We start from the raw sequence: 27,945 nt of genomic DNA on the forward strand, positions 1-27,945 counted from the left end.
GATTTTAGTTTCTGCTTACTTAATGCTTGACATTGTCAATGCATATTTGTTAATTTACGTCATCTAGGGGTCCGAGATAGTCACTTGTCATTTCTGCTACAGCAGAAAGAGTTTCGTTATTCACTCCCCTTAATCTAAGACGAACATTTGATTGTTGTCTTATTTGTATCTGAGTTTCAGAGTCTATATAGGCTCTAGTTCCTTCCCCGTCAATTCCACTCTTATATACCATATTTTCGGGCAACGCTGACTGACTTACAAATACTCTTTTCAGAGGACCACAATTAACTATTATTCCTAGTTCATTTACACTCTCAACTACACCATCTACAACTTCTCCTTTAATTGGTCTATATACTATTGCTTGGTATTTGACTGGAACTATAATAAGCCCAGTACTGTCTTGGACTCTACCTGGTTCTTTAAGTATAATTTTAATTACGCAAATAACGTAGCCATATGGTGGTGCTCTTTGTCCCTCAACCTAGTAGTATTTACAACGTTAATTATAATTTAATGGAATGATATTAATAATATTCTAGATAATATCTCCCATATTTCTTCTTAGTTTTCATCGCAATTATTTTAATAATTTGTTAATTTAAAACCAAAGCGATGAAGAAAATTGAAATAAAAGAGCATTCAAAAAAAACGTACCTGACTTCTCAAGATATCATCAATATACTCATTATATCTTGGACCAAGCTGATCTGGCTTTACTGATATATTTCTCCAAAGCTCAACGAAGAAAAACATTTATTTTAAATCATTTTATGCTTGTATTTTTATATATATTAATTAATATTAAGCTTGCAAATGGCGCCACCATCAAGCGCTTTTTTAACATATATTTCAGGACAATGTTAAACGAAATAAAGATAATTGTGTAAAGGAAAATAAAAAGATGCCGAAGAAGAAGAGTGAATAATAAATTAATAATGGAATGGTGTAATGATAATACGAATATTTTATTGTATAAAAAGGCATATTTGATCTTTTTATAATACGGTTAAGGAGTCACATGGATATAATCCATTAGATGTGTTTACAGTAATATTAAAATATCAAATAGAAAAAATTCATTTGTGTGTGGCGAAAAAAGAATTAGAAAAACAGATAAAATGAAAAGAACATCTACTTTAGAGTTGTTAGAGTCACTTTATAATGATTTCCAAGAAAAAATTGGTACCACCAATATAGTAAACAGTGGTGAAATACTTGAAAATAAAGGAATAAAAATATTAAAGGATTTACATGGATCTAAGAATCCGTTTGGAACATATAAAAATGAAAATTTAACGCAAAGTAAAAATAAATTAAAGTTAAATAATCCATTGAGTTATATTATAAGAAGGCTCACTGAAGAATTATTTTCAATTGTAACGACAGTAAGATACCCAATATTACTTACACCTAACTTATATGTTATATATATTTCACTGCTTTGTGAATTGGGTATGGGGGAATTACCACCACTTTTTCTAGATACATATGAAGGCTATATAGAAAATTTTGATAAAAATTTTGTTCCGTTGTTAATTGAAATATATATTAGAAGATCACCATTGTGGGGTTTAGTAAAAAATATAAATTTTTGTATTGGTAACATTTATATGATGTCTTCAAATATAGTAGATAATGTTAAATTAAAGAATGAGTTTAAAGAAATTCAGTCAACAATTAATTTAAATGATAATGAATTAAATATGTCAAATTTTTTACCTTTATTTTTTGCAAATATTCAATCATTGAAAAAGGGATATAAATTAGGTAGATATCTATTATGTATAGCTAAAGATAAGAATAAAAAAACGACAAAATCAATGAATTCTTTAAATAATAATAACGGTAATAAATTATCGCTTTCATTATCATTTGCTGTTAATAGGTTATTTGGTGGAGTAAAAGGGGATAATGTAAATAAAAGAATAAAAGAAAATAATAGAATAAGTGGTACAAATTCTAATTCATTTGTTGATATGTATAATACATCTACTTCAAAATCAGGGGTAAAAGGAAAGGTATCATCTGAGTATATACTAAAAGGGAATAATAATATATTGGATAATTTTTCACTTTACAGGGTGAGTATATCACTAATAATAACAGTTTTTAATGATGTTGGTTTTTTAATTTTATATGAGGATAAAATACATGATTTTAGCAATTTATTGATAAAATTGGAAAAAAGCATTGCAATAATAATATCTGGGTCGTATATAAATGATCTAAATAATAACCCTACAAATATTGAAACAAACAACATATATGAATTAGATGGTTCATTATCAAAAGACATATTTACGATTGTAAATAAGGTAGAAGAGTATAAACCATTTCATTATTTGCATTTTCAGGTTATTTCTGGACTTCGGATTTTAATTAATGGGTATAATATTATTAAAAATACAAGTAATGATAATAATAATAATAACCAAAATTGTGATTCTGGTTTTTATGAAGCAATTATGCTTTACATTACTAGGATACTAACGCAAGTTATAAAGATAATTGAATTATCAAACAATATTAACAATATAAATTCATATCAAAAACACAAATTTAAGCATAACTATATTGATTTTGAGGATAAAATTGAGGATTTAAACGAATCAAATTCAAAAAATGAAATTAACACGTATAACAATGAGAAGTTAAATATTATGGCGACGAGCAGTAAAGAAGATATGATTAATATTAATGGTGGTAATAAAAACTACGAACATCTTAATGAAATAAGTATCGTTGAAAATAGCAAAAATTATGATAAAGTAGATTTAATGTGCAAATTCAGTTCATATATGGAAATAATACCGTCAGAAATGATATTATTAATTCAGGATTTAATAAAATCACAAGACTTTTCAAAAAATATAATTAAGAGTTTAATATTTGAATTACACGAGTTACAAATTAAAAATGTGATAAATAACAATTTTAATGTGAATTTATCTTCATTGTTTATTAAAACATTTGTAGAATATATTAGACTAAAAAACAAAGAAGAGTTGGATAAAAATATGATAGTTAATTCATGGAAATATATAATCGAATATTATGTTTACCCAAATATATTAAATAGTTATATAATTTACTTGTTTTGTGAAATGCTATCTGATAATAATGTAAAAGAAACGCTGAACAATCTAGACATCAATCTATTTATAAATTGCTATTTCGGAATATTAATTCGTATAATAGTATATCACCCAGATATATCTTTTAAATCAATTTTAAATGTATTATTATATTGTATTGACATATTGGATAGACAGCAAGTAGACAGTTCATGGTTAGATAATTGGATATATATAACTTTAATGACTACATGTATGCCACTAATGACTTTATTCCCACAGAAAATAGAATCAAATATATCAGAAATCAAAGATATAGTAACTAATGTAAAGCCAAATGATAGAGTTTCAAATTTGCTATTAAAATTAATTTATCCAGGGATTAATAGTAATTATACTAGTTGTAATAATTCTAAAAGCGGATTAAAGTCAATAATATGCGATTTGTCAGTAAATATATTATTAACATCAATTTACAATAATAATACTAATAATAACAATACACATTTAGAATCATCTTATTCATTTTCACAAAATAATTACTTTAATGAAAAAGTTAAAGAGGTTACGCGAAAAGAAATAAATATAAACGAAAGCAAAATCTTAAATAAGAATTCATTTGGGACGGTTGTATTGTTAAAAAATACAAATAGTGATATTGGAAAATCATTAAATAGAACAAGTTATAGATTTCATACAATTATTATATTAAAAAAATGTTTATATATAATTGATATGCTTATCTTAAAGCTAATTAATTATATAGACAGACACATAATGCCAAATAATGATATAAGTGAATGTTTTTCAGAAAAAATAATTTATTTTGTATCAGAAATACTTGACTTATTTCCGTATTTTTTTTATCAAGGAGGAAAGTATTCACTTGAGTTGCAAGAAAGATTTTCAAAATTGATTATTAATATAATCAGGAAAAAACCAGAATTTTTATTTGAAAATAAAATATTTAACAGGATGATTACATGTTTAAAAATAGAGATATATTCAAATATAGTGTCTATATCTCCTTTGTGTTGGATAATTGGTGAAATTATACTTTTAAATTGTAGTGAAGAGTTATTAATTTTAAATGATAAAAAGGTTTTATTGATAATTGAATCATTGAAATTAATACTGGAAAAATGCTATTTAAATTGTGTTTATTCATTTAGTAATATCACAAAACTATTATCAAGTAGTAATACATACTTTAATGGTAATAGTTACGATCATATTAATTGTAAATATATTAATAATTTACGTCGTAATCATAACTACAAATATTCTTGTAATGATAAAGGCATTATTGTTGACGATAATAATATTAATGACATTAATTGTTACTATAATTCAAATAACGAATATTATGAAAATTACAATAAGAATAATGAATATTACAATGATAGTTTTTCAGAATCATACTCTTCTGATTCATCTTTTTTGTCAGACTCGTCATTTAATATTGATCAAGAAATATTTGGATTAACTGACATAGAAAATGATGTATTATACGAGGAAAACAATTACATATTTGATAAAAATAATTACTTTGAACGTAATTATAATGTTTATAATCATGAAAACTTTAATTTTGAATACAAAAATTCGATTAATTTAAATGAATATAATAAATACATAGAATATATGTATTTGATTGATACATCTATATCTTCACTTTTAAAAATAGGAGTTGCTATTAAACATTTAAAAAAAGATATAGTTAAGATATTGGAATTATTCCAAAAAAAATTCTACGAATTTTATTTTAAAGATGAACTTGTATTTAACGAAAATAATCAAAATAATTATTTATACGAGTATATACAAACCTCAAATATTATTGTTATGAAAAAACTTAATAAATCAATTAAAATTCTAAAATATACATCAATGTTTTCATCAACACTATTCACTTATGATAGTAATAGAGATTTTAACACTTACTTTAACAAATATCCAATCAACAACTTTGTTGATGAAAATACAGACTAAACTCTCCAAAATTACCGAGCTGCAGTTACAAGTCGCATCCTTATTTAATGAAGAAGAAAAAACTTAGACGCAACATATAGAGACGCTCAATAATTGGCTATAAATGGAAAAAAAGAATTTAGTAGGTAGTGATAATGATTATTAAGTTTCTTTCCTAATACAAAATATATTTAAAAAAACACTAATAGTAATTATTGTTTCGCTTAGGATGATATCAAAGAACATTTTCTATCAATCTACTCTTTCAACTCCTCGTTTTAGCACTTATTCTGCTTTTTTAGCTTCTGCTAATTTTTTTCCCAAGTTCTTGGCTTCCAATAACTGTTTACGAAGAGTGGCGTAGGCTCTAAATTTTCTCTCCTCGGATGTTATTGTGTGGGTCTGAAATAAGTTAATGTTATTAGAACAAAGATAACATGCATTTATAATGCCATTAAATATGATTTATTTATTTCTCATTCGAATAAACATAGATAATGGCAATAAGTAAATCATTTAAAGAAAAAAAAACTTACCTTTTCTTTAATGGATTCACTGACAAGTGGGAAGGCCTTTTTGAAACTGACATTTTTAACTGACTTAAATTCCTGTTTAGAAGAATCATCTGGAATTCCTGCAAAACCTTTCTTTGTCTTTTTACCTTTCCTTGGCATCAATATTATACCATTAATATAATTCCTAAGACGATTAACATTAACTTGAAATGTTTCTTCTGAGGCGTCCGTTCTTCTGTGATCAACGGCGATTCCAATACTCATTGCTGCCTTTTTATTGATACCACACGCAGAAAGCTCCTCTAATGTGAAACCTCTCCCCAAACGAGTTTTCATATTATAACGTTGTGTCGGAGGATGTACTATTGGACGCAACATTCCTACAGGCCTAAATCCGGCTTCAGAAATTGCCTTTTGGCGAGCAATTCTTCTGCTCTGTTTCCTACCTGGTTGGTTGTACCATGTCTTTATCCATCTTTTGTAGTTTTTGCGATAATGTACATTTGGAATAACGTTGTTATGACGCATCTCTTTAAATTTCTATTATTTACCTTGTTATATTTTCGAAGTCTTATCTCTATACTTGTATAAGAAACTACGTTACTAATTACTTTCAACAAATTCGAATGACGTCTTATTCCGAATTCAGTATTAGAATAATTTATAGCAAATTATATATTCGACGCCTTATAATTAATAGTATGCAAATATTTTTGACTAGGTAATATTATGTAATAATGAAAAACTTGTCAGTTCCAAAAAAAATTTTCCTGACTTGTATTTTTTTTCTTTTGTGTTGTATAATTAATTAATTAATAATTATTGTTACTATTATTATTATTTTATTATTATTATTATTTTATTATTATTATTATACTAAATTTGGTATTTAAATATATTTATTAATTTTTTTTAGTGACTATCCGTAATTTTTTTTGTTATTTATTATCATTTTTGATTATCATTTATAAACTTTATTGCTCACGAGACAAATTATTCCATTAGCCTTTTATTTATTAAAAATTAATTGACAAAATAATTTAGTTCTTAATTACACTTTTTATTTAATATTTTATTCCCAAATAATATTAAATAAAAGAAAAAAATTATAAGACGTTACCACTTTAGGCGCCGTCTCGAGACGTATTTTTTCTGTAAAAATGTACATAATATAGAAATGGCAAATGATAAATGTATCTATATATATTAAACTGATAAAGGCGAAAAAAATTCGCAAAAATAGTTATATTTAATTTACTATAAAAAATAACGCGAATTGCGTGTTCAAGATATTCTCATTAATAGATAATTCTGAAGAAACCGTAACTTCACGAGAAGTTGAAAATTATCGAGAAGAGAAAGTACATTGCAGTAGTTATATCGAATTATTTATAGTATAACTGAAGAAAATGGAAGCTCGTACAGTTCAGACATTTGGTCGCAAGAAGAATGCAGTTGCAGTTGCATTGTGCAGGGAAGGCAGAGGTTTAGTCCACTTTAATGGTAAACCCTTGGACTTAATACAACCAGAACAACTGAAGGTTAAAGCATTTGAACCGATATTGCTATTAGGAAAGGAAGTTTTTTCTGGTGTAGATATTAGAATTCGTGTTTCAGGTGGTGGTTATACATCACAAGTATTTGCTATTCGCCAAGCTTTGGCAAAAGCAATTATTGCATACACGCAAAGATTCGTAGATGAAGCGACTAAACAAGAAATAAGAGATATTCTCGTATCATATGACCGTTCATTGGTTATTGCTGATCCAAGGAGATGCGAACCAAAGAAATTCGGTGGACCAGGTGCCCGTGCTCGTATTCAAAAGTCATATCGTTAGAGGTTATTTGTATATAATTAGCATTTATTTAACAAATAAATTTAATTATTTGAATCTATTGGATCAAAAACGGATCTTTTGTTTCACTATTTAGATAATATATAACTATTATTTTTGTTTCAAAATGCAAATAATTATCTTGTAAGCAATAATACGTTGTAGGAACTACAATGACTGCCATATAGATTAAAATGAAATACTATTGTTAAGTATAATATCAATTTTTTCCTCGTTAATTAGTTCTGTGTCTATTATATTAATGACAATATTCAACGAATGACTTCTAATTGTTGTAATGAATTTATATGATTCGTGATGCAAAAATTAAATATTACATTTATATTGACAATATTATAGTGAGTTCTATTTTGTTGTTATCACGATCTGAGCCATTTTTTTATCTATTTCATGTTATCAAGGTCAGATCACGTAATTCATTCATCTAGAGATACGATTGCAGTTTGTATCTGCATTTAATGGTATACTTTTACCATTCTCATACTAACCCGATAATTTATTATCTTAATAGTTTAGATATAACTTTTTTTTAATGTGAACAAATATATATAGCATGAAAAAAGAACAAAACATTAGTTGAAAACTACATGTTATATTTAACTAATACCTAATAATTTACATTTATTTTAAATTGTTAGTATATGAATGCGTCCATTAAAGTTAGCCAGTAGCATCATGCAGTGAATTTAAAAAATCTTGACATGTAATTTCATTTGATTCATTGTTATTCATATTAACCTCATTATTCAAACAATTCTTAGCTTTGTGTTCAACCAATTCTAAAGCAAATAACAATCTTTTAATAGGTACTGGATATTTTAAAGTAAAAGATATTTTTTGTAATGTTTCATTTGAAATCAAGCAATCAGATTGGTAGTGATCAATTACCCTTGGAATGTCATGTGGTTCAACAGGAGGAACTCTAATTGATACATTAAATATATCAGCCAATCCAGATGAATGAATAAATTCATATTCAGATGTTGTTGCTATGATAAATAACTTTCTATCTTTAGGTGCATTATTTTTTATTAAGACCATAATAGTTTGTAATACAATATTCGAAAATCTTGGTCCAATTGCAGTATAATCCATAATTCTTTCAATATCATCTAGTATTATACATGAAAGATTACTCTTGTACGCATCATTAAATGATTTTCTAAGCTCCAAGGATTTGATGTTCTCACTCATTCCAACGAAATGGAACGGAGTTTGTAACTTGGATAGTGGAAAATCTCCGCTATTTGAAACGTATGCTGCCAATGCAGATTTACCTGTTCCTTTCTCACCATATAGTAGAACAGATAATGTACTTAAATGTTCATCTGTTTTTATTTGCTGTGAAAGACGTTTTAGTAAGTCTATTATTTTATTGAATTCATCACCTAAAGATATAATACCACGTGGGAACAGTGTTTTTAATTCATCTTCATTTGTACCAAATGCAGGTTGTACCTCATCCAATGCTAATTTAAAATCGTGACGACACACTTGAACATGTTCAGCATCTATTGGTTTCGTCATATCATTCATATCAATATGTCTTTGAAATGCAAAAGATGTAGCCGATCTAACTAAACCTTCTAACTCTGCCCCTGAGAAATTTGTTGATTCATCCGCCAATTCATTAAGATTAACGTCTGATTTTAATCTTGAACTTTCTCTCATTTGTTTAGTATGTATTTCCAATATTTCAAGTCTACCAGAGCTGTCTGGTAATCCTATTTCTATTTGAACCTCGAATCTTCCTGGTCTTAATAATGCATCGTCAATTAAATCTAGTCTATTTGTCATACCTATTAATAATATATTATTTATGCTATTTACGCCATCTATTTTACTTAATAATTGATTCACAACACTATCACCAACACCTGATGAGTTACTTGAAGATACGCCTCTACTTTTGCATATTGCATCCAATTCATCTAATATTATAATATGTAATGATGAAAAATCACCTTTCTGTCTGTACTCTTCCTCTGCCTCTTTAAATAGATTTCTTATGTTTTCTTCACTTTGCCCTACATATTTATTCAATATTTCGGGTCCATTTACTATCTTAGGTTCTCTCGCCTTTAAAACCTTAGCTATCTGTCTAGCTATTAGTGTTTTACCAGTACCTGGTGGACCATGTAATATTAAACCTTTTACATGTTGTATTCCCAACTCCTTAAGTAATTTTGGAGGTATAACTCTACTTGCAAAAGCTCTTCTAAATATAACTGAAAATTCTTCATTCAAACCACCTATTCCTATATCTTTAAAATTAAAGTGATGCCTAAATAATGTAGGAACACTCCTATGATCATTATGAAACCTAATTATTCCTGATTTTGAACTAGTTAACTCAATATTCGTTGAGTCTAGCACAAGAAAATGTCCATTTTCACTTTTTTTTGAACTATTATCAACTAGTAACTTATCCAAAGATATTATTTCTTTTACTATTAACAATAGTAATAAGTTTTCTTCTTTATAATAATATGATATCTTCTGTCCTGTAACTAATACATTATTTCTAAGTAAATATATTATCCCTGGTATAAGTTTACTTTCCTCAAGAATCACTTGTTTACTTGAATTTACAAACATATCTACCTCAAATAATACTGTACCTGCTATTTTTTTGGCAGAACTATTACTTATATTTTTATAATCTAAAGATTCATATCCACTTACTACCTCAACTAATACTTTTTCTCTAGACTCTATCAATGCATATTGACGATGTAACTTGTTTAATGCTATCTCACCAAATACAACTCTATCGTCTACCTTAATATTTAATATCAGATTTTTTATTTTTAAACGTATCACCCCATCTTTTTCTTTTACAGAAAGATAACTTTCTATTGAACTATATGTATCAGAATTCACGTAAGCATTATTAGTGAATGCTAATTCTTGTGCTGGTAAATTGCAAGATACCAAACTAAATGACATTATTCATATATAAATATATAATTTCTAAATCTGCTCTATATTACAATAATTCTCTTTTTACTTTTTTACCCACATATTTTGCATTTAATCATTGCCGCTGCTTATGGCCCGCTGTTATATTTTGATAAAATGTCAAAAAGAATGTTTATTGATGAAAAAAAAGGCAATGCAACAGTATCCATGAATTTTTGTTTCATACTTTGATAAAGAAGCCGCATAAATACTGTTATTTATTACATCAAATGAAGCATGCTTTACACATTTGAAGGTTCAGCAACAAAAATAGAGAGACTATTGGGAGAAAACGAACACATTAATGAATGCTATAAAGACTGCAAATTAAAAGTAATATCTAAAGGTGATATTAAAGAAGTAATAAACAAATGCGATGTACTAGTAACTGAATTAAGAATATTATTTATTGTTAATAGTGAATACAATGCTTTTAATTTAAAAGTGCCAACAAAGTTCAGTGATTGTAGATTCATTTACATTTCAAATATAGTCGTAAATGCAATATATACACCTGAGTCTGATTCAGATGAAGGTGAGTATTTTTATATACAGTTAGGTGGGGTAGATGTAGAAGAAACATTTGATGATGATTATGATGACAATGATAATTTTGAGTTAATTGAAATTAATATAATCCCTAACTCATTAAAAGATAAAAATATTATACATTCAATGTTTAATTTTATTTCAGAAACAGTTGCATATAATGAACAACTTGAAAATAAGGAGGTTGACTCTCTTTCTGCGGGAGAAGAGTTGTTTGATATGAACTATTTAAGCCAAAGTTAATTCTTTTATTTCAGCATTGACAACAATTTAGCTTCACTTGTTGCTAATTTATTTTTTTTTAAATCTATCTGTGATTGTTTTAAAATATTTAGATTATCAAATAATTTTCTCCATAAGTAATATTGCCAGTACAATTAGCCGAGAGAAAAAGAGACGAAATGATAAAATGCATAAGCACAAAACAGACAACAAAATCCATTGTTAATATAACTAATTAGTCATTAAGGAAAACTAGTCTATGCATTAATGTAATTATTAATACTACTTACCTAAACATACCATTAATGGTTATTCGTACTTAGGCGGGCTGATCTTCAAAGAAGGTTCATGCAAAAATGTTAATTATTAATTGATTATAGTGAACAAATTCATAAGAGAATATTTTTTTTATTTTATTTCTTGATCTAAATTTATATTTTAGTACGATTTATTTACCTTCAAAGTTCTTGTTTCATTTTATCCATTTTTAAAGGATAATAGTCACTTAAATCAATCAATTGTTCAGTTCAAGATCTTTTATAAAAATAGTGGGGTTCAGTTAAAAGTAAGTGGCTACTTGCATCTCAACATAAAAAAAGTGGTAATAGGAGTAATAACAGTATGTGTACTTTATCATAATATTCACTTATGTTAATAGTTTCAAATAAAAGATATAAATATCAAACAAAAAAATAAATTCTGTAATATAAATAGATCCTGGTAATTGAACGGCGAAAAAAAATGAGAAAAAAAAACAGATTTAACGCCTTGTTTTATTTTAACCTAAAAAAATTGATTTTATTCATAACATTTATAATTTTATTAACTGGAATTCAATTTGATGATAGTGTGCAGGTGAATCAAAAATATCTAGATGTGAAATATGAAACAATATACGATGACGGTACTTCTAATAGTCAATATCCTCCCACTGATAATTCTTTATCTAGCGAAGAATCAGCTCAATTCAGCACAAATGAGAAAAATAAAGAAAAAAAAAGAAAAAAAAATCTTGGTTTCGTAGAATACGGCGTAAATGAGATGGATTATAGAAGACAAGAATCAAAAAATCCAAAAGTTGTATATCCAAATAGTTATTTTTCGCTGAGAGGAGCTGAAATTCACTCAATGTCCGATGTAGATTTAAGTGGATTATTTGATTTAAGTGAGTACAATAATAATAAAAGGATAGCAGAAAAGTATAAATTGATAAATGAATTCGATGAATTTGTTCCACGTAAATATAAATATGCAATTGGTGCAACAAAAAGAGATAGATACTACGATATTAAAAAGACTTCAGAAAAGAAGTTAGTATTATTAATTACTCCGAAGAACTTTTTTGCAGATAAAAATGGTAAATTAGTACTTCTTCCAAGCCTCGCACTAAAAACAAAATCTAATTCAAAAGTGTCAACTCTTCTTGCAAAAATAGAACAAATAATGAATAAAGCATATCCAAGTTTTAGTATTGAAAGAGTTCGTCATTTGAGATCCAAAATAATATTAGATAAAAATGTTTCTAATTTTAAGATTTCAGACTTAAAAATAAAAAATGGTGATGAGCTTAGTGTAACATTCAAAGATATGCCTGAATTTTTAGAAGATAACCAACTTCCTTCAATTAAAATTGAAAATGATAATGGTAGAAATGTGGATGAATTGTTTGACATAGAAGACGAGCTGCCTTTAACTCCAGTTGGTGCAATTGAATCTGATGATTTTGAGTCTCAAGAAGGATTTACAGACTATAATACTCCAATTACAAGTATTAAAAATTATGAATTATTAACCAATAATGGTACAGTAATTACTAACGAAATTTCTGATGTGAAAACGAGTCAACTTTCAAATAAAACTTATGAGAGTATAAGTGATGATTTTATTGATAATGAACTTATAAATGATTCACTTGAAAAATATGAGTATACTTCAAATGTTGGTGATAAACTAAGGTTGATCAATAGTGACATTGAGTTATATAAAGATGAAATTGATTCGGAAAGAGCAGTTGAGCCTGAAAAAATTATATCAAATGATGAAATTGTAACATTTGCCCCAAAGGATGATAGCTTTAAATGTAATTATGAAATTTACTTCAAATCAAATAAAGATGACGACGAAATGGGATTTAAAGTTGTTGAAATAGATAGAATTATTTCAGGAAACAATAATAAAACTACAAATATTAGTTCAAAAAATAACGCTATATCAGAAAAAATAGAAACTATTGAGTTAGATAATTGCGTGATTGGAAGTTTGGTGAAAGGTGTTAAAGATAAAGCGATTAATATTAATAAAGACTATTTATTGATTGGTCTAAAACATTATGGAACAGATATAAATTTATTGGATTATATAAAAACACCCGAAAAATCATTATTTGATATTGGAATTAAGCCAGGTGATAGATTTGAAGCACAATTGAAGGAAAATATAAAAGAAGATAAATTGTGCGATTATGACATCTCAATTACTGAGCTTGACTCGGATTTAAGTACGAATAAGACTTCAGTGAAATTAATACCTAGTAACAATACAACGTCTTTATTGATTTATGTTGAAACCAATTTGGGTAAACCAAATAAAATAGAACATCATACTATAAAACAAAAAGTTGCACTGGATGATGTAAAGAATATTGACTTAACCTCAGGTTTGGAAAAAAAAATAGGTGGTAGCAAAATATTAAAACCAGTTAGCGTAAATGCCCTTATGCATACTCCTATTTATTTATTAATTAAAAAGCTAAAATATGATATGAATATAGATAAACAAACTGATGGAATATTTATATGTGGAGAGAAAATAATTAATACAAAAAGTGAAGTTCCAATATCAGTATTAAGTGGTATTTGCGTATTACGCTTCAATATATAATTTTTTTCTTAAATATATTTTAAAAATATTTTAATATAGTGTTAACTATCATTTTAGAAAATTTTAGTGATTATTTATGTATTGTTTATTTGAATTGTATAGTGCTATTTACTATTTCAAGTGAAATAAAGTAGGTAAAAAAAGCGTTTAAATAATCGTTTATTAAAGATATATATTAAAGTATTAAAGTTTTAGTACATTTAAAATTCCAGTATTTATCCTCCACATAAAAGGTTCATACAATCATAATAACCTATAGAACATCCGTATCTTTTGCATCCTGAAATGCAAAACTCTTTTGATAATTGTTCACATTCGCTCATACAAGCAACTGGTAAATTTGATATTCCAGCAATTGTTGGCCTGTTTATATTACATTCTCTTCCACATGTTCTTATAAAATACATACTTATAGTTAATGCACAAGGGCTATTTTCCTGGAAATTAAAGTCAGGAATACTATTTCCGGATGATATTAAGGACAATGGTGTTGGGAGAAAATTTATATTAAATTGTAAGTTTCTTTTTAAGTCATTTTTTTCGTAATAATCAACATATAATGCACATGATGAGATTAATAGATTCAATGAATTATCCTTATTTTCATTCAATATTCTATTATTTGAGCATAATTTGTCATTGTATTCGACTATTTCATTGCTCTTGTCATTATAGTTGATTTTTTCAGAGTTCGAACACAAAATTCTTAGTTCGATATACGAAATTAGTGAATGACAACAGTTCTGATATTTATTTAGTTATATATTTATTCAAGTTTTTAATAGATATTTAAATTGCTTACAGGATATGGTTTTAATTTTAATTCTGGAATCTCTAATTGTTGGCACCTCCTTTCAATATATTGTAATGTTGAGTTCATCAATAGTTCATTTGCATTCTTTAAAACAAATTTATTAATTATTGTTTTTAGTAATATTTTGACTTTTAATAATTTTATTTCAAATTAACGTTTTCACAAAACACTTACTGTTTTAAATGTATCATTTTTATTTAAATATGTTTCAAGTGTATTATTATCGCCTGTTTAATCATTTTAGACATGAAAATGTCATAGGTGATGAAAATTAAATTTTTATAATATTCCAATATCAAATTACGAATAAAATAATTAATTAATTGAAAAATTACAACTCATTTACCTTTATTTGTGAAATAAACACATTTTACTTGCTTCAAAATGCTATTAAAGAAAATAAATAAATAAAATAATATCATTTAACAAACAAATTAATTAAAGTATAAAAAAAATAATAAAATAAAGTAATATTCTCAACAATAGTAATATATGTTTATGAACACCTGTTGAATAATCTTTTATTACGATTTTACTTTTTGATTATGACAATAATTACATGCAAATTATATTTAAAATGGTATTTTTGGAGTACATGTATTCATGCAAATTTATAAATAATCATAGCATGAGTTTAGCTGTTATAAAAATTTAGAAATGTAGTAATTTAGAAATTAACATTTTGCATTAGCAAAGTTTGATTATACCAAAAATAAAATACAGACATTAAATTTTAACTTTCGTTATATTTTAAAATAACTAAGGTATTATTTATTTACTAATTTAAAGTTTAAAAATAATAATATTAATTTAAAATGATCTTTACATTAAAAAAATAATGATTTACATAAATTTGTTGTCTTTTTGTTTGGTTTTATCAATAAAATTTACCTATTTACTTGTTTCATCGCAAAGTAATAAACTAATTACAACAGAAAAGAATACAATTCATCCTAAAAACAATAATTTAAATCTTGAACTGATTGTAAGTAATATTAATTCTACTTTTTTTCCTATTATTGATTAAATAATTTAATAATAAAAAGTCAAAGCAAAGTTTATTCGAATTAAATGAAATATTAGAAGCGGAACAAAATTGTTTGAATAAATTAAATAATAACGATGAAAATAAATACAGCAATTTAAGTTGTTGTTCATCGGTGATAGCTATTTATGAAAATAAAGAAATATGTGATAAGCGTTTATTATATGAAAACAGCATTTTAAATAAGGATCAAGTACAAAATCGTCGGATTTTAGAAATGAGAGCATACTATAACAACTTTTGTAATAAGAGAGACTATATCTCTTTAATATACAATAATATAACTACAAATGATTATTATAACTGTATTAAATACAATGAATTAAGAGCAGAAAAAACAATTGATTATCTATATTATCAAGATGAGGAGGTATTAACCATTAAAAATAGAATTTTGCAACTAAATGGTTTTTTGAATCATTTTAGCATACCAAGTGCTTCCACACATATAATGTCACAGTCGATTTCAACTCAAGGTTCATTTCTACATCAAGAAGTTGGACCAAGTTGCTCACCTTTATTTTCACTCATTTTTGTAAGAGTATGCAATACAATTTGTAATTCTCATCATAATTCGTCATCAGGAAGAAACTCAATCCCATTGTTTTGTATTAGAGAATGTCAACAATTTTCAAAATATGCTTGTTTACGTGGGTGCAGAAAATATGGTTGCAAAGTTGATTTATATACATGTATGGAGTTAATGTGTCAATAACTAAAAGTATTAGACAAATATTGTGGGCAATTATTCACTAGAGAAATTACACATTTGATATGTACATAATTCATATGAAATGTTACATTCAAAATAATCACACCCTTGAATACATATATTTTTTGCAAAATTATTACATGAAGGAAAACATGACCTTGGAAAAATTTCTTCTTTAACTGAAAATATTGAATTATCTGTGCACAATTTCTCGCATATTTTTATGAAATGTAATGATAAAATAGAGTTACAAACATCCCATGTATTATATAGATTTGATATTGAATTTTCATTATTTTGTTCATTTAATAAAGTCGTTTTCATTGGTGGAAGTCTGATATAAGATCCAAAACCTGATTTAATTTGCAATTTTCTGTTATTATTTAAACTAATATTATTAATAATATTGTCGTCATTTTTGGTATTATTGCTTGTATTGGTATTGAAATTAGCATTAACAATACTTGTACCTTTGATACTAATTATATTATTGCACGTGTCATAAAATTTGTACTTGTTTGAATCCCATCCTGTTAATCTCAAACATTCATCCTCAAAATTTTTGATATATAAAAATATTTCATCATTATTTTTATGCTCAATTAACTCAGTTTTATTTGTATTCGTATTTACCAATTCATCATTGTTATTTCCTACATCAACAATACATATTCTACTCCCAATTTTTGGTATTTTTATATCAAAACAATGATTCTAATATTTTAATACTTAACTAATCTTAAAATTACTCTAACTTACTTTTGTTTTACTATTTGTATTTATTAAAATGTGGTTTATTCTGTTGCTATTATCATTATTAATAACTGATTGTTTTTCATATGAAAACTCTTCCACATGTTCTTCACATTTCATTAAATGCAAATTTAAATAATTTGATATTAATAAAATGACATATAAACTATTTATACGGAACTTTCGTGTAAGCATTACATATATCTTTTTTTTAAATAAGATGACAAATGTAGCACTAACATAATAATATATTCACATGTGAACAATTTTAATTAATTTTTACTACCTGTGTTATGTTTAATACAAATTTATGCATGCAAATAATTTTATTATAATTTTCATACTTTATAAATGTCGAGGTTCTCTTTTAGTGATAAAAAAACATTCGTTAAAATTTTTTCTAAATTTTAAAGAATTAATGTTGTTTGTTAATTTCTGGAGACATGTTTTTAGTGGTTTGTAAGAATAAAAATAGTAGGAATGAACCAGATCTAAATTATAAATATAATTCTGCAACATTAACTGTCATATAGTGGCGTTCGGCAATATAAAACGTTATTGCAAAGTGGAATACGTACATTCAATAAACATTAGTATAAGGTTTCAACATTAATTAATTAAAATTAAGAGCTAGATTCAATGTGTCATCTGGCGTATTTAGAAAACAAAAAATAATAATATATATAACACATTAGTATGAAGGAATTTCCAGCGCAAATTTGCTGATATAACATAATGTAACTCAGACTACAAATGGTGAATTAGTAATAGACATAAAAAAATAAGTATATAAATACATGTTTATATTCGAGATCATAAAAAAAAATATTCACATAATAAATAAATAGATATATATATACAAATATAAATATAAATATATATAAATATATATATTTACATTTATATTTATATTTATATATTATTTAAAATTTAATTATTCAATAATAATTATGGTATATAATTCGAGTTTAGATGGGTAATAACATAAATAGGCGGGCAGAGTAAATACAATTTGCATTTACAACAGAGGTTATAAGTCATTTGTAATAGTGATTTATTAATAATACGATAATTAACTATCTTCAATTAATTATTATCACCAATAAATGTATTTGACATTATTTTGTTATAATAGAATTTAGAGTATGAAATGTTTACTCTAAATCTAATAAACATTTTCAAGTAGTTATTGAACTAATGACAGCATCTTTTCTTTTTATCTGATTCATATCTTATTTTCTTTAAATTATTATTTGATCTTCAGTATACACCATTTTACTTTAATGTTAATTATAATAAAAATCACTTTTTTAAGATATTTTTACCAACCTGTCATACTTGTAGAGCTGAAAGGTTGCATTTGTTGTTGAGCAGATGGAGAAGGACCGCCGCCAACAGACGTCGGGCCAGATGCCCTATAAGCTGCCATTTCAGCGAGATATTTCTGTTTAAATTCTTGTGCCTTTCTTTCCCATGGTCCTTTTTCTTGTTCTGGCAAACTATTCCACATTTCCGCTAAATCTTTCATTTGAAGTGCTCTATTTGGGTCATTCTCTCTTACTTTTTGTCTAATATGTTCACACCATAGTGTATAAGCTGTATGAGGTCTCTTTGGTTTGTTTGGATCCTCGGGAGCTCTTATTGATCGCTTCGATTTTTGCTGCAAAAGTATTCTGGGCTTCCACATTTTTCCAGTACGAGCAGCCACATTACTTGCTAAATCAACGAAAAAATCGGCAAATTCACATAATATATCAACTATTATAGCGTCTGAATTGTTAGAAGAACCTACTCCGGATGGCATAGATCCTGGTGGTTGAGGAACTGATAATCCAGATAATCCTCCCGGAAGGTTAATCTGGTTTGACATTCTTGGAAATACAGATTTAATCTATCCGCCTTTTTTTTCTTTCCTGAATAAATATCAACCCTATCTTTTTTTAATGATAACTTTCTCCTACTATTATAAATAAGTGGCAGCTCCAAAATAAGGAGGAGCTTAAACCTGAGTCAACTCAAGTTCAGAACCTTAATATATGCAAAGTAATTTTTAAAAGTCTTTAAATGACCGTACCGGAATTATATGTTTATTTAGGTACTTAGCTGCAATATGTACTAAATAGACAAAGGTAGCTATCCAAAGACACTTGAGGATGTAGATAGATATAAGTTAAATTAACCCGCCTATTTGTAGACACTACTGACTATAAATTAGCTTATTGATTAATTATGAATATATAAATTAATTCCACACATTTCAGCCAGTCAATTAGAATATTTTTTATTTAAGCCGTTGGAAGTATTAGATTATCCTTCGCTAAGCTTAGTTTATTTAGCTTTGAAATATGGCTAATTAACATATTTTATGTTAATATTAAATTGGGCGCCATTTTAAGTGCATGGTAATAATCATTTTTTTAATTAAAACAGAAGAAAGGGTAAAAAAAAGGTACCGGTTAAATACTTCTTACATATTAAAAATACATGCAAAAATGGCAACAATTAAAAATTTAAAAATACATTTATTTGATAATTGCATATGGTTTAATGTGGTTTAATTGTTTTTTTTAGTTAGGTCAACTGATCTCTAAAATAAAATAAATTGTGAAACATATGAAACTAATTATAATAATTCACCCTATTAAAGTGCGGAATGTATTGGGTTTTAGGTATATTTTTAAAGCTATATGTCGAAATAAATTGTGTTAGTAGTTTAAAATACTTTAAACAAGAAATAATACCACTATTTTATTGTTTATTAAATATTTTAACAGAGATCATACTATCGATTTTGGCGCCGAAACCTTGTTTTATTGCTAATTTTGTAAGTTATCTCAAAAAATAACTAAATAAAACGTGGGTTTTTAATTATTTACTATTCATATGTATAGATTATTTAATTTAAACATTCAATTAAGTTTAAAATATCTTTTTTTTGTGTTCACAAGTAACTAGTATTGGTTTTAAGAAATTTATAAATGCAAAATAATAGGCACAACACATTCTTGTCATCAATACTAATATTAATCAAGTCAAAAAAATAAATGTGGGTTATTCCCATGTAATATCAATTAAAAATGTTTTCCATAAAAACAACGAATATTTTATTAGTTTCAATTATCTGTATTTTAAAAAAGTCTTATTGTCAAATGATAAACACAATAAGGAATCCAGAGGGTGGTGAAGGCTATATTTGTATGCTGTCTAGTACAGAAAAAACATTTAATTGTAAAGTATGTAACGTTTCTACATGGAACTATTGGGAAACATGTTCTGAATGTAACGGGAGGATTAAGAGAACAAGAACACTAACAACTATTTCAGGCAGTACTGGCACTTGCCCTGTACAAGCAGTTGAACAAGCTGATTGCTTAACAAACGAGGCGTGCGAAATTTGCAACTATAGTGAATGGTCGGAATGGTCAGCGTGTTCAGATACATATGAAACAGGAACAAAATATAGAACCAGGAATGTAGATTCAAATAATGAATGTATGTTAAACGATGAATTACTTAAATTACATGAGATAGTACCTTGTGGAAATAGTAATTCTATTTGTAATGAATTATTGGAAGGTACTAATGGCCTATATTATAGAGGATGCCAAAAGTACTCCAGAACCGGTCAAAAATGTTTAAATTGGCTAAGTTTAAATTTAGATGCTTTTAATTATTTATCTACATTAGAAAATTCGGGAATAGGCGATCATTCTTTCTGCAGGAATCCTATTTCTAACAATACATTAATTCCGACTATTTGGTGTTATGTTAGTGCAAATCCTTTAACACCGCAGTTATGTGATCCAATACCAACAGATTGTATTGTATCTGAGTGGTCTCAATGGTCTACATGCTCAGTTACTTGTGAAACAGGAAAGTCAACTAGAGAAAGAACAATTATACAGGAAACATTAAATGATGGAGAAGAATGTCCCACAGAACTTTCTCAAGTACAAGATTGTACAGTAGATGTTATTTGCCCAGTTGACTGTGTTTTAGGTTCTTGGACCTACTGGTCTGCTTGTAGTGCAGAATGTGGTGAAGGTAATTCGACTAGGTCAAGGAGTATTATTACTAAACCTAAAGGGACAGGTCAGGTTTGTAAAGAGACCGCACAAAGAAAGTTATGTGAAGGAGAAAATTGTCAATCTTTTTGGAAAAAAAACAAGTATATATTAATTGCTTTTGGTCTTTTGGGTATACTATTGATAGCATCAATAACATATATACTAGTTCCGAGACGGATAACTTCTTAATTAACTAATTCATTATTTGAACACCGTTGGGTAAAAATTAAATATAAAATTTAATAAAAAGAACCATTTAAAAAAAAAAAGTCACGTACCTCACAAGTAACATTTATACGATATATATATTTACTGGATAATTTTGGATAAACAATCAAATTATATATTCATTTCATTGTTTTATTACTTTATATTATTCATCTCAAACTTTATTGTTAGTGTTTAACATAAATCATTTAGTGAAATATTAATAAACAAAGAAATGTACTAAAAATAAAATATTAAGTATAGTACATTTAGCTAAATACAATGATTCACTATACATACTTTCAATATCAATTACATAAACAGACAACAGAATGTTATTCTATTTTTGAAGTGAAAAAAAAAGCTGCAACCAAATTACATTACCACATTTAGTTGTAATTAAATATAATTCATATTTGAAAACACCATTATATTACAATTAATAAATAAGAACAAAATTTAAAACGGTAAAAAAAATTGTGTATACACTATCACCTTAACATAATTCAAAATAATCACGATTAAGTGTATTCATTTAAGTATTATTGCGGTCTCATTTATAAGTGTACAAAAAAATATACCATTAATACTACAATACATGTATTGTGGTAGGCGGGTTAGAGTATAATTTTACCTGGAGCGGGTGAAGATCTATATACTTTAGTGTACTATATCAATTTATTGAGCAAGAACAATTATTAAATGTAAACTAGTTTATTTTTTTAATAATTAAGAGGGAAGCAGGAACAAAACAAGGTGTAACATACAAAGCAATTTCTTAAGTATAGATAACAAATAAATAAATATAAACATAAATATAAATATATAAATATATATTTATTTATTTACTTATTTATTTATATATTAAATATATATTTATATTAATAAATAATAATTAGCAATAATAAATATAGAGCTAATTATATGAATGCATATATTACTTATTTAATAAAATATATTTGTGCTTGACTGGCAGTTATTTAAATTTAACTTCAAGTATTAATAATATCAATTGTACATTTCGAGATAAAATATAAAGTAACTCAGGTGGAAATTCAAGAGTTTTTTTTAATAAATCGTTCATTTTTTTTCTTAACTCTTCAATATATAATTACGCAATTGAGACGAAAGTAAATCTTAAAATAACAAACCAAATAACTTTAATAACGGGACAAGAACATCAAGCGAAAATTGTTAATAATGAGGTTTAGACTATTTACATTATCAGCTTTATTGTTCGGTTTATTATATGGTTTATTATCCGTTTCATGCTCGTCTAACTTGAGGTCGGTAGCACTTGGTGATGCATTGACTGTAGATCCCGAATTGTTTGGAGGACATTCTGTCAGGAAGGTGGAAATTAGATCACCCATTTCGGGTATTTTGAAAACGGTAAATATTTCATCTACAGGTTACTATTCGGCTGGAACTGCATTTGTCGTAACGGCGACTGAAAATCAATATTATAAGAGTGCAATAACTGCAAATGGAAAGAGTGTCTCAGTAAAGAGAGTTGTGGAATCGGGAAGAAATGTATATATACAAATATTCAGAGAATGTTATGTTGTATTCCACACAAGTAAGAATCCAGGAGATGCTGTTCGCCAATTTGATTTATTAGCCATATCATATGTAAAAAGGACTCAACCAGGCGAGTCACCTATTGTGCAAAAACTTCCGAGATCCATTCCTACTACCCCAATTACTTTATCGTCACCTTCATCTACAACAGACGAAGTTGCAGAGGAGCGCGATTTAGATGGAACAGTAGAATCCAAAGAAACGGAATTGACAGATGATAACACATCAAGTGCAGATAATACTCCTCAAGATCAAGAAGATGATGGATCATTTGAAGCGACTTCAAGTGGAATTGAATCTTCGGAGGCTGAAGCTATGCATGAAGTGCAAGATCAAGTTTCACTCACTTCAAGCCAACTGAGTAATGATCAAGTATCTGTTGAAGATGGTCAAACATCCGAATTATTAACTGAAAATCAGGATTTAGATCAAATTCCTGAAAAAACAGAAATTATTGCGTCTGATATTTCTACTAATGAAACGCAGGACTCTTTTAATAGAGGTCTTTCTGAAGTATCTGATTTTGTTTCAGATTCAGAAGATTCATCTAGATCATCAAGCACAACGAGCAACTCGGAGAACAATGATGCTACGATCGGATCTATTGAGATATTAGATTCAACAGCAGGCATTTCTGTTGATGATGGTGCTGGTATCGATGCTACTAATATGGCTGAAGGAGTGCCACTTGGAACTGAAACAACATTAGTTGATATATCAGAATCATCTGTAAGTGTTCCTGAAAAGAGGGATCAATCTACTCAAACTGAGGATTTTGATCCTACTATTACTGCAGTTGAAGAGGCGATGACAATAACTACATTATCAACATCTATTCCAGTTGAGGACAAATCAACCGAATCAGATTCTGAAGTATCCTCTGAAGTTGAATCTCAAACAGCTGAGTCCGGCAGCAACGCAGTTGGTACTGAACCTTCCACAGATGTTACTACTATTGTTACCGAAACTACGTCAGAATCTGCAATGTCGTCTCCTATTCCTTCAGAAGTTGAGGAAGAAGAAGCATCTGGAATCCCAGAGAAACCGATAATTGATGGTGGTGTGGATGAACAGAAGGTTGATGAATTTGATGGATTGGATACTGACTCCTCTGCAGGTGGTGTTGGTTCTGCAGATGGCGAAAAAGATGAATCTGATGGTTCTTTGAATTCTGCTGGTAGAGTAATTGCTTCAGATATTGATAATAGTGGTTCTAATAGTGAACAATAAAAATATCTTAAGTATTAGATGTTTTAGGTAAAGATATTAATGAGGCAGAAAGAACATTTCCACCGTTCCTCATATGTTATTAAGTGTTGAAAGGTGGTTTATTTGTACGCTGAAGAGATGATACTTTTATTTTATACTTGTTTTTTAACAAATTAGATTTTAATAGTGTATTAAACGATGTGGGATATTTGATTATATTAAAATCTGGAAACTTCGCTTAAAATAGTCAATTCCGGTTCACCTTTTAATTTATTTGAATGATTTATAAGTGATAACTCATCATTATGTATATAGTTACATCTCTAGTTCGGCATGTGACTATGAATATTCATTATTAGAGATTTAGATAGAAAGGCCATACCTCTCTTTTATTGAAGTTTACTTTAAACAATTGCCTGTAACAGTTTAAACAGGTGATGTAAAAGTGAGACTAACAGTAGTGGATTGAATACAATATTTTTATGTAAGATAAAATGATAAATATTTAATAAAGAAGTAATTAATGATCACTTGAATATAAGTTGTAGATATATGACTTTCTTAAGGTCTATTCACTCTTATCTTTAAAAGAATATATAGTTGTGCACAAACAGGTTGAACATGAACAATGTTATTACTCATTTATTGTTATTTTGTTTACTATGTGTTCTCTTATTTTTATTAATTTTTACTATTTTCTTTGAATTTATGTACTCGAAATAAGTAAATAAACTAATCGAGGTACAATGTGTATTGAATAGTTTAGGGTTTTGCGAACTGTCGTTGATGCGTAATATTCAAATTCAACTTTTCTAAACATAATGGCAACAATAGTGCCATGAGGACTTGTTAGCAGAAACAATCGATAACTACCTTAATAATTGTGTTTGTTTATGAGGTTTGACTTAAAATTTTTTTCGTACTTGCTAAATATAAATTAGGGAAAGAAAATATTCTAATACAGTATATTCATTCAAAATAAATTTCAATATGGCTTAGTTTTTAAATAGTTTATATTTTTCTTACTTTTATTGAGTTTCATCTTGCTTGAATATTAAGTATAGTTACTGTATAAATTTACATTTAAATTCACCAAGTCACTGATATTTTTGGTTCAGTTATTAAAATGAAGCGTTATATTTTAAGAATGCAAATAAATGTAATGATATAAATATCTAGTTATATGTATAATTATGAATCATGTAATTTTGAATAATATATTTAGATAATTAAAAAAAACATTTTTATTATTGACGTGCTCACAATTTTGAATGTATTTGCTTATAATTACAATAGATATATTTATGTTGGCATCATTGAAGCAAAATATATCTGAATAAATATTTCATACATTAACTTTTATGTAAAGATATTATCAGTTCATTTGTTTCACATTTCACTTATTTGGTTTATTTTACTATATATTAACAATTCCTCTTTGTATTTTATGTTCTCAAGTGCTATAATAAATAGTAATTTGAGGTTTTAAATATTAAATGGATTTTTAATTAGTAAATATAAAGTTAGTATTAACAAAAATAATGATATTCGTTAATGCATGTAATTTGTCTTTTTTAATACAGATAAATTATTTTAAACATTTAAGTTGTAAATTGTTTTCTTAGAAACAATCAAAGGTCTCTTTAAATCATTAACTAAGTAAATGTACTTCATATTGAATATTTAGCTTATTATTGTGGTCAATTTTTTAATTTATTTTATTCACATAATTTTGTTTTGATTTTTTTATCCTGTAAATTTAACACTTATACCCTCATTGGCCCAGAAAAGACGTAAGTTTTAATTAAATAAATAATTAAAAAATACAAGTTTTTAATTAGGTTAGAATATATAAATTTATACAAAAAAAAGAAATGATTTCTAAAAGTAACAAAAGTGAAAATATTCGTTGTGAATTTACGGATTGGCTTAGAAGTGTAGCATGCATACTTGTTTTATCAGTACATTGTATGGTAGCAGTTCAAAGAATATTAATACTGAATGAGTTAGATAAAGAAATATCCTATAACTATTTGTTAATTTTATTACACCATGGTATGCCTGTTTTCTTTTATGCATCAGGAAGAGCATCATATTACTCAACGGGGAATTATAACTCATCAGGTAGGTTGTTTTGCATTAAATTTATTTATACAGTATTTACACTGCTAACTTTTTTTTTTTTTAATTAAACCTATAAATAAATAGAGAGTATTTTTGGTTATATAAATAAAAAAGTAATGAGACTGATAGTGCCGACAATAATAGGTTATTTTACAGTAGTTGCAGGAGCAGCTTATATAGGTTCAGAATGGCGTCCATGTGCACCTAAAAGACCATACTACTCACTATTTGATTTTTATTTAAGGTTTTTTTCTGAATTTAAGTGTTCTGGATTTGAATGGTTATGGACATTACCTATGGTGTTTATACTAACAATAGTAAATAGGCCTATAACATTATTATTAAGAAACATTTGTGAGAATAATAGAAATGGTAGAGAAAATATCAATGCTAATAATATTTCATTAAGTGTATTATTTCTATTTGGATTACTATTTTCATTTCATATATTGTTTAGCTTTCCTTTTAAATATGTATTATTGCCAATATTATTATGTTATTTATTTATGATTGTAATAATTAAATATATATCAAAAAAAGTACACTCGATAAATAATTCATTCATTACAAGTTTTGTTGCATACATTCCATTATACCTCACAAGTTGTTATATTGGTCTAAAATTGGACTATATTATTGACATTATTGTCAATAATAATAGCCATCATGGTAATTTAGGCATAATAATTAGTGGTATTAAATTAGTTGATGAAGAACAGCCACTAAGATTACTGTTAGCAATGGTATTTTATAATATATTCTATTTAGCTGGATTTTTAGACAATTTGCTCGATGTTGACAAAGAAAATAGTAGGAATAGTGTATTAAATAACATTGTACCAATAAAGATAGTTTTGTTAATCTCAATGAATGCATTGTCATTTCCAAGCAATAAATCACTTGTATCTTATATATGGGCTTACCCATATTATTCTGGTGGTATTACAACATGTATATTTATCATTGGAACATGGGTTTGGCTTGAATTATTTAGAATAGCAGGCACATGTGTGTTTGCTAATACGGAAATACCTAAAAAAATACAACGACATTTTTCTCAAAGTGGCATTGTCATATATATTACGCATGCTGTTTGGCTTGAGTTTGTAATTAAATATATTCTTGTTTATTTTTTAAATCCACAAAGTCCTTTTTCACTATATGACGGGAAATCCATTTCGGTTTTTAACTACGTATTTCCTGGTTTTGGAATGTTATCTTCTTGGGTATTTTTAATGGTTTCAACACTAATTTTAAGTCTGCTAACATATGCCTTTATCATCAAATTTAAAACAGTTGGCTTATTTTTTGGAGTATCATTAATTGAATCTAATAAATTAAAAAAAAAAAGATGATAAGTTAAGGTTATTATATTGTTTTATTTTAAATAAATTTATATACG

At 26.8% G+C, this 27,945-nt stretch overlaps 14 protein-coding genes across 14 annotated transcripts; 8 read left to right on the plus strand and 6 right to left on the minus strand.

Moving 5' to 3' along the window:
* Positions 1-49: 49 nt before the first annotated feature.
* On the minus strand, positions 50-756 carry FG379_002121 (DNA-directed RNA polymerase II; the record flags this gene model as incomplete). Its single annotated transcript, XM_067327990.1, has 2 exons — positions 50-484; positions 658-756. The coding sequence occupies 2 exons, from the start codon at positions 754-756 to the stop codon at positions 50-52; spliced, it is 534 nt and encodes a 177-aa protein (XP_067183529.1).
* Positions 757-1,121: 365 nt separating this feature from the next.
* On the plus strand, positions 1,122-5,069 carry FG379_002122 (uncharacterized protein; the record flags this gene model as incomplete). The annotated part of the gene is made up of 1 exon (XM_067327991.1): positions 1,122-5,069. One exon carries the CDS (start codon positions 1,122-1,124, stop codon positions 5,067-5,069), a length of 3,948 nt encoding a protein of 1,315 aa, XP_067183530.1.
* Positions 5,070-5,333: 264 nt separating this feature from the next.
* Positions 5,334-6,091, minus strand: FG379_002123 (60S ribosomal L13; the record flags this gene model as incomplete). The annotated part of the gene is made up of 2 exons (XM_067327992.1): positions 5,334-5,450; positions 5,585-6,091. 2 exons carry the CDS (start codon positions 6,089-6,091, stop codon positions 5,334-5,336), a joined length of 624 nt encoding a protein of 207 aa, XP_067183531.1.
* An 881-nt stretch (positions 6,092-6,972) lies between these two features.
* On the plus strand, positions 6,973-7,401 carry FG379_002124 (40S ribosomal S16; the record flags this gene model as incomplete). The annotated part of the gene is made up of 1 exon (XM_067327993.1): positions 6,973-7,401. One exon carries the CDS (start codon positions 6,973-6,975, stop codon positions 7,399-7,401), a length of 429 nt encoding a protein of 142 aa, XP_067183532.1.
* Positions 7,402-8,079: 678 nt separating this feature from the next.
* FG379_002125 (N-ethylmaleimide-sensitive factor (NSF1)-like AAA ATpase involved in vesicular transport) lies at positions 8,080-10,368 on the minus strand (the record flags this gene model as incomplete). The annotated part of the gene is made up of 1 exon (XM_067327994.1): positions 8,080-10,368. One exon carries the CDS (start codon positions 10,366-10,368, stop codon positions 8,080-8,082), a length of 2,289 nt encoding a protein of 762 aa, XP_067183533.1.
* Positions 10,369-10,617: 249 nt separating this feature from the next.
* Positions 10,618-11,172, plus strand: FG379_002126 (uncharacterized protein; the record flags this gene model as incomplete). The annotated part of the gene is made up of 1 exon (XM_067327995.1): positions 10,618-11,172. The coding sequence occupies one exon, from the start codon at positions 10,618-10,620 to the stop codon at positions 11,170-11,172; it is 555 nt and encodes a 184-aa protein (XP_067183534.1).
* A 720-nt stretch (positions 11,173-11,892) lies between these two features.
* On the plus strand, positions 11,893-14,031 carry FG379_002127 (uncharacterized protein; the record flags this gene model as incomplete). Its single annotated transcript, XM_067327996.1, has 1 exon — positions 11,893-14,031. The coding sequence occupies one exon, from the start codon at positions 11,893-11,895 to the stop codon at positions 14,029-14,031; it is 2,139 nt and encodes a 712-aa protein (XP_067183535.1).
* A 215-nt stretch (positions 14,032-14,246) lies between these two features.
* On the minus strand, positions 14,247-14,911 carry FG379_002128 (uncharacterized protein; the record flags this gene model as incomplete). Its single annotated transcript, XM_067327997.1, has 2 exons — positions 14,247-14,774; positions 14,834-14,911. The coding sequence occupies 2 exons, from the start codon at positions 14,909-14,911 to the stop codon at positions 14,247-14,249; spliced, it is 606 nt and encodes a 201-aa protein (XP_067183536.1).
* A 772-nt stretch (positions 14,912-15,683) lies between these two features.
* On the plus strand, positions 15,684-16,605 carry FG379_002129 (uncharacterized protein; the record flags this gene model as incomplete). Its single annotated transcript, XM_067327998.1, has 2 exons — positions 15,684-15,830; positions 15,892-16,605. 2 exons carry the CDS (start codon positions 15,684-15,686, stop codon positions 16,603-16,605), a joined length of 861 nt encoding a protein of 286 aa, XP_067183537.1.
* A 30-nt stretch (positions 16,606-16,635) lies between these two features.
* Positions 16,636-17,475, minus strand: FG379_002131 (uncharacterized protein; the record flags this gene model as incomplete). The annotated part of the gene is made up of 2 exons (XM_067328000.1): positions 16,636-17,316; positions 17,362-17,475. The coding sequence occupies 2 exons, from the start codon at positions 17,473-17,475 to the stop codon at positions 16,636-16,638; spliced, it is 795 nt and encodes a 264-aa protein (XP_067183539.1).
* A 1,201-nt stretch (positions 17,476-18,676) lies between these two features.
* FG379_002132 (high mobility group (HMG)-box) lies at positions 18,677-19,225 on the minus strand (the record flags this gene model as incomplete). The annotated part of the gene is made up of 1 exon (XM_067328001.1): positions 18,677-19,225. One exon carries the CDS (start codon positions 19,223-19,225, stop codon positions 18,677-18,679), a length of 549 nt encoding a protein of 182 aa, XP_067183540.1.
* Positions 19,226-20,432: 1,207 nt separating this feature from the next.
* Positions 20,433-21,611, plus strand: FG379_002133 (TSP1 domain-containing TSP10 precursor; the record flags this gene model as incomplete). Its single annotated transcript, XM_067328002.1, has 1 exon — positions 20,433-21,611. The coding sequence occupies one exon, from the start codon at positions 20,433-20,435 to the stop codon at positions 21,609-21,611; it is 1,179 nt and encodes a 392-aa protein (XP_067183541.1).
* A 1,218-nt stretch (positions 21,612-22,829) lies between these two features.
* On the plus strand, positions 22,830-24,440 carry FG379_002134 (uncharacterized protein; the record flags this gene model as incomplete). The annotated part of the gene is made up of 1 exon (XM_067328003.1): positions 22,830-24,440. The coding sequence occupies one exon, from the start codon at positions 22,830-22,832 to the stop codon at positions 24,438-24,440; it is 1,611 nt and encodes a 536-aa protein (XP_067183542.1).
* A 1,853-nt stretch (positions 24,441-26,293) lies between these two features.
* Positions 26,294-27,898, plus strand: FG379_002135 (uncharacterized protein; the record flags this gene model as incomplete). The annotated part of the gene is made up of 2 exons (XM_067328004.1): positions 26,294-26,543; positions 26,628-27,898. The coding sequence occupies 2 exons, from the start codon at positions 26,294-26,296 to the stop codon at positions 27,896-27,898; spliced, it is 1,521 nt and encodes a 506-aa protein (XP_067183543.1).
* Between the last annotated feature and the right edge of the window lie 47 nt (positions 27,899-27,945).

The sequence above is a fragment of the Cryptosporidium bovis genome (assembly GCF_009768925.1).
Source record: "Cryptosporidium bovis isolate 45015 chromosome Unknown contig_3, whole genome shotgun sequence".
NCBI lineage: Eukaryota > Apicomplexa > Conoidasida > Eucoccidiorida > Cryptosporidiidae > Cryptosporidium > Cryptosporidium bovis.